General features: G+C 39.8%; 1 protein-coding gene across 10 annotated transcripts in view; it reads left to right on the top strand.

Moving 5' to 3' along the window:
- Rnf111 (ring finger protein 111) overlaps positions 1 to 9,221 on the top strand; it is a 73,580-nt gene extending 64,359 nt beyond the window's left edge. For 7 of the 10 annotated variants that reach the window (XM_003463488.5, XM_013145471.3, XM_063243355.1 and 4 more), the window contains 4 exons: positions 3,572 to 3,664; positions 4,946 to 5,041; positions 6,411 to 6,538; positions 7,578 to 9,221. In XM_003463488.5, the coding sequence (XP_003463536.1) occupies positions 3,572 to 3,664; positions 4,946 to 5,041; positions 6,411 to 6,538; positions 7,578 to 7,695 (435 nt within the window). In that variant the 3' untranslated portion in view covers positions 7,696 to 9,221. Of the gene's footprint in view, positions 1 to 3,571; positions 3,665 to 4,945; positions 5,042 to 6,410; positions 6,539 to 7,577 lie in introns of those variants that run through there. The other 3 variants (XM_013145475.3, XM_013145476.3, XR_010045612.1) reach the window with 2 other exon arrangements.
- The last annotated feature ends 4,392 nt before the right edge of the window (positions 9,222 to 13,613 follow it).

Here is a 13,613-nt window from a genome sequence, read left to right on the forward strand (position 1 = left end):
TTTCTTTGTTTTTGTTTTTGTTTGAAACATGGTTTTGCTATATAGTTTAGGGCTTCCTTAGCCCCCTAAATGCTGGGATTACAGGCATTCATATCCACACTCAATTTCACCAGCATTCCTTATTAGTTGATAATGGCTATTCTTTCTGGAGATGAAATATCAGTGTTTTTTAAGTGACCAATGATGTTGAACATTTTTTCTATGTTTATTAGTTGTTTGTACTTCCTCATCTGAGAAATGCCTGTTCATTTCAGATGCCCAGTTTTGGATTGGGTCTTTAAATTTGAGTTTAATACTGTTTAACAAAACTTTCTGAAGTTACCAAAATAGTACTAGGTACTAGGGATTGAATATAGCTCTCACTGAATTTTGTCCACAGCTCTTTAGAATAGGGTCTATTTTGGTTTCTTTTCCCTTGTTGCTGACACAGAATACTTCATGCCCAAAATTAGGGAAGGAAAGGTTTATTTGGCTCACAATTCATGGAGGTTTCAGTCCGTGTTCTACTGGCTATAAGGCAGGTGATATGGCTAAGAGAAAGCCATTCATGGAAACCACAAGGAACAAGAATATAATAGGCAAAAGGACGGAAGGAGAAAGAAAGGACTCCGTCTTCCTTCCCTTATGTAGTATGTTTGCTACCCTACCTTGGAGATGTACAGCATTCACACTGTGAGTCCTAGCAGTAGATGACGAACCAATTACAAACACTAGACTCGGCTACTTTAAAGTCTTGGCACTATGACTGCATGAGGCTTTAGGAAGATATCCAAATACAAACTGTAACATTCCACCCCTGGTTTCCCAAAGACTCAGGTACATCCTTGATGCAAATGACACTTAGTCCATCTCCAGGAGTTGCCAAAGTTCTAACAGTTTTAGCACTACTAAAAAGTCCAAGTCCCAAGTCTCCTCCAAGATGTAAGACAGACTCTTAGCTGGGAGACTCTGTACAAATGAAAACAAAGTTAAACACTTCCAGCATTCAGTTGTGCAAGATAAATGTTTCCATTCCAAAGGGTACTAACAGGTGGATACAAGGAATGGGACCAGCGGAAGTCCATAACACAGCAGGGCAAACATTTAAGCCCTGTAGTCCCATGCTCAGCATTGGAAGCAGTTTGGTTGTGAACTCTAAAGGGCTTAAGTAACTCCACCGCCATGACACTCCTGGTGGTGGTAGCTCCCATACTTTCTTTTTGGGCTAGCTTTGCTCACTCCTTGCAGGTTTCATTAGCCAATCCATGCTCTTGGATTTTCTAAACTTCTGGGTTCTCCATTTTACCTTTGGTTTCACATAGCTTCACGCACTGCCAGCTCAAGGGCATACTGCCTGGCCTCCCAGGCCTTCTGAAATCAGAGTGGAAACCTTTTAGACCTCAGAACTCATGCGTTCTGTTTGCATCTAAAACCAGCTCTGTGTGGATGATGCCAAGGTCTGCTGCCAGGTGCAGCAGTAGCCAGGCTTTCCTCTCTAGACTGTAGGGGTCCAGTGCCTGGATCTCTGAACACTCTGAACCTGATTGTTAGGAACAGATTCTCTCTGCTACTACCATCCTGGAACCTATTGCAGCCTCTGCTGCCATTCTGGAACATGGCACTCTGTGGCTTTCTCCTCACAGCAAAGTTTTTCACTTGTGCAGTTTTGAGGCTGCAAAGCATGGAGACCTACTTGTAATGCATGGAGACCTGCTTGTAATGTCCCCCTGCCATCTTTTATATTCTCCTGTTTCTTCTCAGCAATAAAGTTCTCCTCAGCTCTATCTTTGCAGCCCACAGCTTTATTGGAGCTTGTTTCCTGGCCAAACTCACAATATTTTAAATCATCCTGCTAGGCTCATTGGTCTAGATTTGCTATGTGAAACTGACTGAAAGCTGCCAGCAAATAGCCATGTCACCATCTCAACATTGGACTGTCTAGAGATTTCTTCTGCCAGATCAGTCTGCCACCCTTAATCTCAGTCTCAAGCAAAGTCTCTGGACATGAGCAAAATATAGACAAAACTTTCTGGTAAGCCATGAGACATAATGTGTGGAGTCCAACAACCAGTGTAGTCCTTTTTCCAGGAGAAACCTCCTGAGCCCAGCTTTTACCTGCAGGCTTTCTATCAGCTTTCTGGTCTTCTGGGCTCTGACCAGAATCCCATTCAGAACAGCCTAAGGTGTTCTAGCTCTGTTCCTTCAGGTGACATCTCCAAACCTTTCTTAAACATTCCACAAGCTGTTCCCAAAGGCTTTTAAATCACCTGGTCAGGTATAATTACAGCAACAACCCCACCCTACTGGTATAAATTCTGTCTTGGTTACTTTGCTTTTTTTTTTTTTTTTTTTTTTTTTTTGTCTTTTTCCTTTTTATCAGTACCGGGGATCGAACTCATGACTGCCTGCGCAAGGCAGGCACTTATGCCACTGAGCTAAACCTCCAGCCCCTACTTTGCTTTTATACTGGATTTCCAAAATGAAGGAAGGAAAGGCTTATTTGGCTTAGTTTTGGAGGTTTCACTCCATACTCAGCTGATTCCAACGCAGGGTGGCAAGGCTAAGGGGCAGTCATTCATGATGGATGCAAACAAGAAGACAGAAAAGCAAAAAGCATTCCTCCTTCCTTTCCTTGTACTGTATACAGGCAGGCTCTCTATCCCTGGGCAGGTGCAGCACTCATACCACAGATCCCAGTACGAGACAGTGAACCAATCACAAATACTAGATGCAGCTGTCTTCAAACCAATCACAAATACTAGATGCAGCTCACCCCTCTCCATGACCAAATGAGGTTTGGGGAGTACATCCAGCATAAGCCATAACGGTTCTCATGCTGTTTCCCAAGCTAGGCTCAAACTTGGGATCCTTTTGTTTCCACAGTGCTGCGATTAGGCAGAAAGCACTGTTCTTGACTTGACAAGACCTTAGGAAAATTTCACTCTATTCAGGTTTATGCTTCTAAGAATACAGGCTTAAGTTTGGGTATTTTCTGTGTTGTCATCACTTTTGTCATCGTCTTCATTATCATCATCCTTTATTGTTTGAGATGCAGTTTTGCTGTGTTTCCCAGGCCCTCCTTGAACTTGTGAGCTCAAGTGATCCTCCTGCCCCAGTTTTCTGCATACCTGAGACTGTATAGCATATAGCTGTATAAATTGCTATATATAGAATTATTTTTTGTAAGATAAATCAAGTAAAAGAGACTTGTCTCATAGAACCATTATTTTTTCTTACATTTCTTCTACTGCTTTATTTTACAAGTGGCAAGTATAATTCCCCAGATTCTTGGGGAGCTGAGACCACATTTGAGGCCAGCTTAGGCCACTTAGCAAGACCCTTACTCAAAATGATAATAAAAGGATGGGGGATGTAGTTCGCTAGTAGAGTGCTTGCTTAGCGTGCTCGAGAAATGATTTTAAGAGAAATCTAACTGTATTCTAGAATGTTTAGTTGGAATTAAATGTCTCTACCGAAGCTCAATTTTATGTATTGAATGAAAAAGAGCCTTGACTGTCTTGACTTATTTAATATTAAAGGTAAAACCCAAGTCTGCTTTTAACTGATTAGCTTATCTCCTGTATTAAAATAGGTTCCTGACATGGCAGGCTATCCTCATATTCGTTACATTTCATCTGGCCTGGACGGAACATCATTCAGGGGTCCTTTTAGAGGCAATTTTGAGGTATGTAATGGAAGAAGTGAAGACACTTGCTATCGTCTCTTTACTGCAGAGGAGGTGGATGGCGTATACGAAGGGTGATCACAGTTCTGCAGGAATACTGCAGGGGCTTGGACTCAGAAAGCAGGAAAGTGTCTACTTTTCTAATACTGACTCGGCTTTACAAAAGGTTTATAAAGAATACTCATCTTAGAATCAAAAGCTACCCAAGTATTTAAAAAGTATCTAATATAAAAGAATATATAGAAAGTAGTCAAACAACATAAGTATCAGATGAAGAACACTGCCATTACACATAGGAAGAAAACCTGAAAGTTTTGACTAAGTTTAGTATTTAGAGAAATGACTGAGAAACATGAATAAGCCTAAGTAATTAACTTTGTAACTAAATAGCCTCTTGTTTGAGTTTTCGGGAAGAGCAAATCATTTGTATATTAGCTAATGTTTTGTTACATTTCATCATGTCATTTTGAAAGTAGGAGTTGATGTGATTTAGAACAGTTGTCCTGTAGTGGGGTAATTTCATGTACTCTACTTGATGTTACACAGAACTGGGTGGTATTACTACTGTCCTGTTTTCTTAGGATAACTGCAAAAGCATCTCAGTTCTCCTAAAAGAAATTAAAAAACCATTTTTTTAAATTCCCTTTCTATAAGAAGAATTTTGTAAACTATTTGTCTTCTCATATATAAATACTTTTTTTTTCTGAGATAGGGTCTCAGTCTTATTATCTGGCTCACACAGGCCTTGAACACACTTGGTAACCCAGGCTGGCCTTGAACTCCTAGTGTTCCTCCTGCCTCAGCCTGCTGAATCCTAGGACTACAGATGTGTGACACTATGCTCAACCAAATATGTTCTTTCTTTTTTGAACAACATAATAGTTTTTTTGTGGGAGAGGGGGATTATCTTTCTGAGACAGGGCTTCACCATGTAGTTCAGGCTGGCCTTGAGCTCCTTTTGTAGCCTAGGCTGGCCTTAAACTCTCAGCAATTCTCCTGTGTTAGCCTCCTGGGTCCTGGGATTACAGGTGTGTTCTACTACTCCTGGCACAAAATATAATTACAGGTATATAAATACAGATGTTTCTGCTTTGAAAGAACTGACAGTACTATTCAGGGAATAATTGGCATTCAAAAATAATAGCTTTATTTTTTTTAGTGCATGTTAATTTTACATAATGTTGGATTTTGTTGTGTTATTTTTAAATATGCTTGTATCATTTTGATCATATCCACCCCCCTGTAAAGTATTGGCTTTTAATTCTAGGTTTTTACTTTTAGGAACTGATTCATTTGGAGGAAAGATTAGGAAATGTAAATCGTGGGGCATCCCAAGGGACAATTGAAAGATGTACATACCCACATAAGTACAAAAAGGTAAGAATTTATTCTCAAAATTTTTTGAAAGTTATTGAGATATATAAAATGTAGTATCATAGACTTTGAATTTGTGAAGTCTAGCAATGACATTATTTTTATTGAAGCCATAAAATACATGGTAAAAATGTTGTAAACTATCAAAATGCTTATTAGGAAATTTCTTACCCCATATACCCTAGTTTTCTTTCCCAGAAGTAAAAGCCTAACAATTTCTTTTGTATTTTTCTGGACATTTTTATTCATTTTTTAGAGTATGCATTTATATATATATATATTTTCTTTCCCACTTGTAGAAACAGAAGGGGATGATAGACACAGTTGTGCGTGTCATTGTTCTTTGTCAGCACTTAGAGATAGATCACATATGTTCTTTGTAATAGTTTATACAGAATACTATCATATGCCAGTACCATAGTTTGGTTTTTTCTTTTTGAGAAAGCATCCCATTGTATGCTTCAGGCTGGCCTTGAGCTCACTTTGTAGTCCAGGCTGCTCTTGATCTTGCAACAATTCTCTTCCCTCAGACTCCCAAATACTGAGATTACAGGAGTGCACCATCACACCGAGCTAGTACCAGTTTTTTTTTGTTTGTTTTTTGGGTTTTTTTGGTACTGGGGATCGAATTCACAATCACACACTTGCAAGGCAGGAGCTTATGCTGCTGAGCTAAATCCCCAGCCCCCAGTACCACAGTTTTTAAGTAGTCATTTACTGATGAACGTCCTGTCTGTATTTCTTATTGTGTTATACCCTTTGTGCCTTTTTCTGTAGCATTATATCTGGAAATTACAGGGTAGGCATGTTAAATAAACTTCTTACAACAAAGAAGAAATGATATGTTGTACTATACTGAGAAAATAATAGTGTCAAGGCTGCTCTTCTTTGTAACTTTTTAGTTGAGTTTTTTTTGTTTGTTTTTTTGAGATAAGCTCTCACTATGTAGCCCAGATTGGCCTTAAACTTGCAGTGGTTCTCACCTCAGCCTCCAGAGTACTGGGCTTACAAGTGTATGCCACCATGCCTAGCCAATTTTTGTTTTCTAAAATTACTAATATTCATTAATAAAATACAATTTTTTTAGATATGTTCAGGATAGAACTGAAGTAGAGTTTATATGGTATATAGTTCTCATTTAGATTGAAAGGAGCTGATTTTAGACTAATGATTTTGTTTTTTATGCTGAATACTTAGTTCAGTACTTGACAGTTACTTCAAGTAACTAGTTAATTCATCAAATATTTTGACAATTTACCTGGGAAATAAGTTTATGGGAATGTGCGGTTTTGCTTTGTTTGTTTGTTTGTTTGTTTGTTTTGAAATAAATGCAGACTTTACTCAGTTGTTCAATGTCATCTCTGCTAATAAGGTAACAACTGATTGGTTCTCACAGAGGAAACTGCACTGCAAACAAGATGGAGAAGAAGCAACTGAGGAAGACACAGAGGAGAAATGTACGATCTGCTTGTCTATTTTAGAGGAAGGTGAAGATGTGAGGTAATTAGTTATTCACTAGCTACAATCCATTCTCAGACTGTACAGGAATTTTATTTGAAAGTAAACTGGTAACCATTCAGTGAATACTGCTGCTGGCTTACCTCTTAAACAACTCTTGGTTAACTTTGGATAGCAAGTAAAAGAATGAAAGACAAAAGCTTCTATATTAACAAAAGTGGAATATTATCTATTTTAGGGTCACATTGGCAGTTGGTCAGAGAAATTTTGTATTCAAAATTTTCTTCTGTAAGTTCTGTAGAAATGAGAATTTTAAAGGCTTTGAAGACATTTATAACAATATATTCTCCATAAAGAGAGATCAAAATTGGGGGTGGCGGTGCATTCCTGTAATGTCACAATCTAGGAGGGTTGCACGTTCAAGCCCAACTCAAGCAACTTAATGAAACACTGTCTCAGAGGGAGGGAGAAGAGGGGTGAGTTTCTGTGATCTAATCTCTTAAGCAATTGTTTTTTTATGTGATATACAGCCATAGAGACAGCTCTATGAAATATATAATAAAACTATGAAGTGGTATTCTTGCTATAATTAATAAAGTTACCTTTGTTGTGCCTGGTCAACTGGCTAATAGAGAAAAAACATACTAAAATATTATCTACTGAGCCACAGAATAAGGCCTTATGAACACTGTATTTTTAGTGAAGTTTTATAAGTCTGAAATGTTTTTATAGGATTAATGCTGTTCACAGAGTATCTTAAATCTTTTTTTTTTTTTTAGCTGCCACCATATTTTTAATCTGTTAGAGAAAAAACTGGACGAATTGCCACTGTAGTTCTTATGTTTATAATCGAGATGTTTGTAATTTGTTTTCATAGCTGTAAGTTACTTGGGTTACTCGTACATGTTGTTACTCAGAGTGCTGACTTAATATAACTCATTAGAATTTATTTTTTTGTATCTGAAAGTCATCTGAGAACTTCAAAACACCATTGAGTTATTGCCCAGATAATTTGCTTAAAAAGAAATGTGATGTGTGTTTGTCCTAAGACTGCTTTTGCTTTTTGTCTTGATGACCACAGGCGCCTTCCGTGTATGCACCTTTTCCACCAAGTGTGTGTGGACCAGTGGCTGATCACCAACAAGAAGTGCCCCATCTGCAGAGTGGACATTGAGGCTCAGCTGCCCAGTGAAAGTTGACACTGTGTTTCCGAACTCTTGCCCTCCCTCTCAGCCCATTCTTCCTGGTACTGCAGTCAACCAAAGATGGCATGACCTACCTGCGCAGATTCGGAAGCATCTGAACTAAGAGTGCTGGCTCTGCTATATGGTACAACTAATGCTAGACCTACAATTTATGTATACGGTTGATTTTGATGTATTTATAAAAGCTTTTTTTTTTCTAGATTTGACATTTTTCCTGTATCATTTTACTGTACTTTTGCATGGTTCCTTGTATTGCATTTCTTTGCACATATTATGGGCTTGTGACCCTAAACTTGCAGGCAAGATTAGCTGCTTTAGTAGGTAGGATTTTGTGGTCTTTTTGTTTTTTACATAGTAACAAGCCTTGAGAATTATGCATTTTTTTATCCATTACTAACCTTTAATTTAATCAATCATGTACTTTAGTTTAATGTATAAAGATCCTCTAGAAAATGATAATATTGTGTATTAAGACATTCCTTAACTAGGACAAATGGCTGCTGTATATTTACAATATGGAATTCTGAGTTAGCTACCATCCTCAATCCTGGGAGCAGAACACAACCCCTGTCCCATTGATGCAGGTGGTACGCACATCACCAGAGTGATCAGTATAAGTTTTCTTGATGTATCATTTTCCTTCCAGCACAGTGCAGATAGAGTTGAATATTGATACCATAAATTTAGACTGCTGTTATGATTGTATTTATCTTTTTCTATATCAGTTAAAACTTTTATTTCCCTGATTCAATTTTTGCTGCTGTGAAACAGCTTTGATGAACACTAAATATTAATTTCAATTTAGCTGATTGTACATACTTGCAGATTTAACAAAATTTTAGGGAAATTGAAAAAGACATGTAGAATTTTGTTCAATCTTCTGCTAAGCACGAGTAGGTAAGATATCTGCTTACATTAATTTTGTAAATCCATTTAGCCAAGGTTTAGAATTTCAGTTGTTGGCAGGTATCTGTGCATTTCATAGAGCGTCTGAAAGTCCCAGGATTACTTTAAAGGGATTTTTTATTAGCTTAAAGATAAATAAAATCAGCCGAATCTACATGTCTCTTGTTTTATTTCTCTCTAAACTTGAAAACAAATCTGCAGATACTGTGAGGCACAAATCATACTGTCAACTACTGTTGCAATGGTTATAGACCCCACTTCTACATTACCAAGAGTCGATCACTGATTTAAAATTAATTTCTATAGTTAAGATATACTGCATAATATAGAGTATAAAATTAAGTTAACATACTAACATTTCTCCTTTGGAGGAAGTTTTAATCCACTTCAGGATGCCTATTAGCGAGATACTTTCATATACAGGATGCCTAATTTTATTGGTTAAATATGCTTAATGTGCTCCAGATTGCGGATGCATCCAGTCAGTAGATCACTGCCTGTATGTGGAAGATATGTCCCATGGATTAGGTGTGGGGTGTCTGTCAATAAGCTTGCATTAAGCCACCTGCTTTGTAAGTGGATTGATTAAATAAATAACTTATATTTCTATTGTCTTTGTGTTTCCTAATTAGTTTTTATAAAATAATTTACATTAAACATCTTGGAATTAAAAAATAGATCTCATTGAAAGGTATTTGCGAAATGTGTTTATATTCAATGAGTTATGCTTTTTATGTTAGTAACTGTTATACTGTAGTAATTGTATCAATATACTTTAATATGTTACAGATCTAGGATGGATTATGGGATGGATTAAGAAATTGGAATATGAAATCACTTTTTTCTTTTTGGTATCAGGGATTGAATAAAATCACATTTTTAAAAGCATATTTGAGCTAGAATGGTGGCACTTGCCTATAAACCCAGCTACTTGGGAGGCTGGGACAGGAGGATATCAAGTTTTTGGCCAGTTTGGGTAATTTAGCAAAACAAAATTTTACAAGTGCTGGGGGTATAGAGCTCAGTGCTAGAGTGCTTGCCCATATATACGTGAATTGAATCTCTGGGGTCAGTAATCTAGTACTACAAAAAGAGAAAAAGAAGTATACTTGATAACCAGGCTTCAGTTGTAGCAGGTCGAGGAGCTGTAAGAGAGAATCATGTAGGTCTTCCATTTTATGGGGCGGGGTTAGGAAAGTAGACTGTCCCCCTTTGAGTGCCAGTGTGTGTGTGTGTCTGCCAAGGGACTGATGTGTGATCTGAGATTTAGGTGCCTGACAGTTTTTTGACTTACTTTATACTTGATAGTGATTTTTTTTTTTTTTTTTAGTGTAGGTAAAGCTTTTATCTACTTTATAACTTTTATTTAAAGCAAACATTTGCAGCATAAATATGAATTATTAATACAGGAACCTGTGACGTTACTGCTGTTAATTACAGAAAGAACGTGCCTGTGATCCACCGAGTAAGAAAGGAAATGTTTTTGGCCAGTGTCCCTTTGTGTGCTTTGTCTTGTTGTCTTACATCTCACATTGTCTGTGTCTTGTGTCACAATGTGCATTTCAGCAAAAGTTTCCCAGACCTTTTGGTTTTTTGAGACAGGGTGGTCTTGCTGTGTAGTGCAGGCTGACATAGAATTTGCAGTGCTCCTCCTGCCTCAGCTTCCATGCACCGCCACATAAAGCAAGTTCTCCAGATTTTAAGACTTTTTTAATCAGTGGACCCTTATTTAATATACAAGTGAAGACTAGTATTGGAAACTTTTTTCTTACTCTCATGATTCAGTTTTTGCTGCTACTATTCTTCAGCATTTGAACCATAACAACTGACAGAAACAAAACTAATTCTACTTAAAAATTATTTATAACTAGTTTAAACACTGACTTTGTGTGTGTGTGTTTGTGTTTGAGACAGGGTCTTGCAGAACTTTTGTGGACATTTCATTATTACTGATTCGTGAATAGGAAAATGTACTCTGTAGAAAACCCATCTTCTAATTTAATCTCAGAATACAAATTTTTTTGTTTTTTGAAAGCTTCATATTACAGTAGTGGAAATATCAAAGTTAAACTTAGGCACTATTACATATTTCTATCATTTTCAGGGATTAAGAATTATATTCAAGGCTGGGTGTGGCGGTGCATGCCTGTAATCCCAGGACTTGGGATCATTATGAGTTCGAGACCAGCCTGACTCCAAAGTGAGCTCAAGGTCAATCTGAACTGGATAGTGAGACCCTGTCTCAATGAAACAAAACAAGAATTGTATTTAAAGACTTCGGTTGTAGCTCAATGATAGAGTGCTTGCTTTGCATGTGCAGCATTTGATCCACAGTACATACGACTTTTTGGAATAATGGAAATAAGATACTTACGGAGTTAGATTTGGGCCTTGAGTTGTGTGAGTTCGAATTTTTTAAAAAAACATGGGTTTATTTGGGTGTTTTTTATTTGCTTTTGTTTTCTGACACAGGGTCTTGCTCTGCAGTTCAGGCTGGCCTTGACACTGTAGTTTATCTTTGAATTCCCTGCCTCAGTTTCCCACATGTTAGGATATCAGACATGCACTACCTCACCCAGCTGTTAAGCTTTTGAGCTTGAAAATTCTCATCTATGAAATAGCAATGAAACTGTGTGGTGGCTCACACCTGTAATCCCAGCATCCGGGAGGCTGAGGTGGGAGGATCGATGGAAGTTCGAGACCAGCCAGAGGTGCATAGCGAGACCTCGTCTCAAAAACAGAAAAAAAGAAATAGCAATGAAAGCTAGCTTTTAGTGTTGCTGTTAGTAGTGAACAAGCTCGTGACCATAAAGCACTTCACACACAGGATGCACAGGATGGAGCCCCCTTCACCCCAGTTCTGACACTTTTGAGGAGAGAGAGTGTGCCCTGGGTCTGCGCTCACACGTGCTTGCTGCTAAGGTACAGTCTGTGCCAGTGATGGCGATGCAAGAGGAGGTGACTCTCTTAGCCATATTTTTCTGTGGAGGTGGCAGATTCCGAACGCTTTCTCACCCCCTGTTGTCTTCTCTCCCTGCTAAAACACTTGTGCAGGGTACAGTGAGGGGTTAAGCACACATTCCCAAGCCATCGCTCTGTGTGGTAGCTGCACGTGGGAGCCATAGGTTTCCTGAAGGAGCCTTTGTTTCTCCCATTTCCACTCCGAGCCCTCTGCCATCACGCAGAAACAAATTAGCCATACTCAGTCTGGTTTTCATTGTGAGATCGCTGAGTCAGTTCTGCTGAAGGTGGCTGTTTCCAGGACGTACGGGGGATCCTAGGCAAGCTCTGCACATGGGCATTGATTCTCCAATGCACTGTGCTGAAACAGCAGCCGAGGCAGTTTCCATGGGTCCAGGACACATCTCAGAGTGGGCTACATTTGGGGCGGCAGTCCTCTGAAGGCTTGGACAGCCTGCTTCTGGGTGGCTGTCACGAGGCTGGGCACAGGCAGCCTCCTTGCCACAATGCTGCTTAGGCCATTCCTCTGGCTGCTGGAATATCTTCATGATTGGGTGGCCACTTCTCATAGTGACCAGCCAATAGGCAACTGCAGTGCCTTTGGTGACCTTGTGGTGTTGCAGTGTTTCCTCCCACCACTTCCCGTTGGAGGGAGGTCACTACAGCTTGCCCTGATAGGAGGAGCAGATCCTGCTGTGGAAGAGGTGCAACCAGGCCAGGCACGCTGGGAAACTGACTCCTGCCCCTCTGCTGAGTGCCTGCTCCTGATACCTGGTCTGTGGGCCTGCATCCCAACCAAGTCATGGCTCTGTAGCTCACAGTCATGTTTGCTTATGCCCTCAGGAGACGTCCAATGGCTATGGCAAACACCCTCAGTTTTCCCCTTCCAAAGATCTGTCAGGACAGCGTTGATGAAAACTCAGAATACAGAAATGACTGAAAATCCCAACGAATATGCTGTGATTTTTAAAATGAGACTCTTAATGAGAAACCAAGAGGATAAAACTGTAGTGGCAAACAGGCTGACAGGGAGTGAAACTCAGGTCCTCTTGCTTGTCAGGCAGGTGCTGTGCAGCTGAGCTGTATCCCTGGCTCATGTCATCTGTTTCTGTAATTTAGGAATTCTGTCTGCACTGTCTGAATCCTGGTAAGTGGTCACTGTGACTTGCATTGTGATGGGCCTGCTTGACTGGGTCATGGGGTACCAGACATTGGGTACTGTGTGAGGCTATGTCTAGGTGAAATTCAGATGGAAATCACCCAGCTGCAATGGTGAATACATGTAATCTCTCCTAGTTGTGAAGCAGAGGCCCGAGGATGGCTCAATTTCAGGGGTTTGAATCTTGGCCTAAACAACATAGCAAGACCTGGTCTCAAAACAAAACAGCCAGGCAGCGGTGGCAGATGCCTGTATTGCTAGCACTTGAGAGGCTGAGGCAGGAGGATTGCAGCAAGTTCGAGACCAGCGTGAGCTACCACAGCAAGCTGCTTTGAAAAAAAACAAATCACAACAAATCAGGAAGAGCAGATTGGCCTCCTTATGTGGGTGGGCCTCATCTGTTGAAGACCTGAGAAAAATAAAGAGCTGCCAGTGTAGGGAACATGAGAAGCTCCTCCTGCCACCTTCTAGTAGACTAGAAATTTCTGGGGCCTCTAGGCTGCATGATGGGGGCATTTAATGCAGTCATTGAAGTCCCACTGTTCCCTGAGAAACAGCAGTGAGCTCACTGCCCAGAGCGGACAGCGCCGCCTGCTGGAATTCCCCCAGGGAGCCCTGCCACGGAGACAGCCTGCATCAGGCCTTCCTTTTTCTTACATTTTGTTTTGATTCTGAAGGGCAGTGAAGCTAAGGCCACGCACATGCATTCTACCACTACACTAAAATCTCAATCCCGCTTGTCCGTCTGGGTCTTCATCGCCTTCTCTTTTCCAGGGCATCCTTAATTCTGTGCACGTTAGATTTCATTCTCCCACCGTGCTGCTAAAGATTTGGCCACACCGTGTCGGTCACTTTAAAATCTTAAACATGTGTTCGGGTCACTTAT

This window comes from Cavia porcellus, unplaced genomic scaffold (assembly GCF_034190915.1).
Source record: "Cavia porcellus strain 051 isolate PalLab524CR breed Dunkin Hartley unplaced genomic scaffold, mCavPor4.1 scaffold_38, whole genome shotgun sequence".
NCBI classification, from domain to species: Eukaryota; Metazoa; Chordata; class Mammalia; order Rodentia; family Caviidae; genus Cavia; species Cavia porcellus.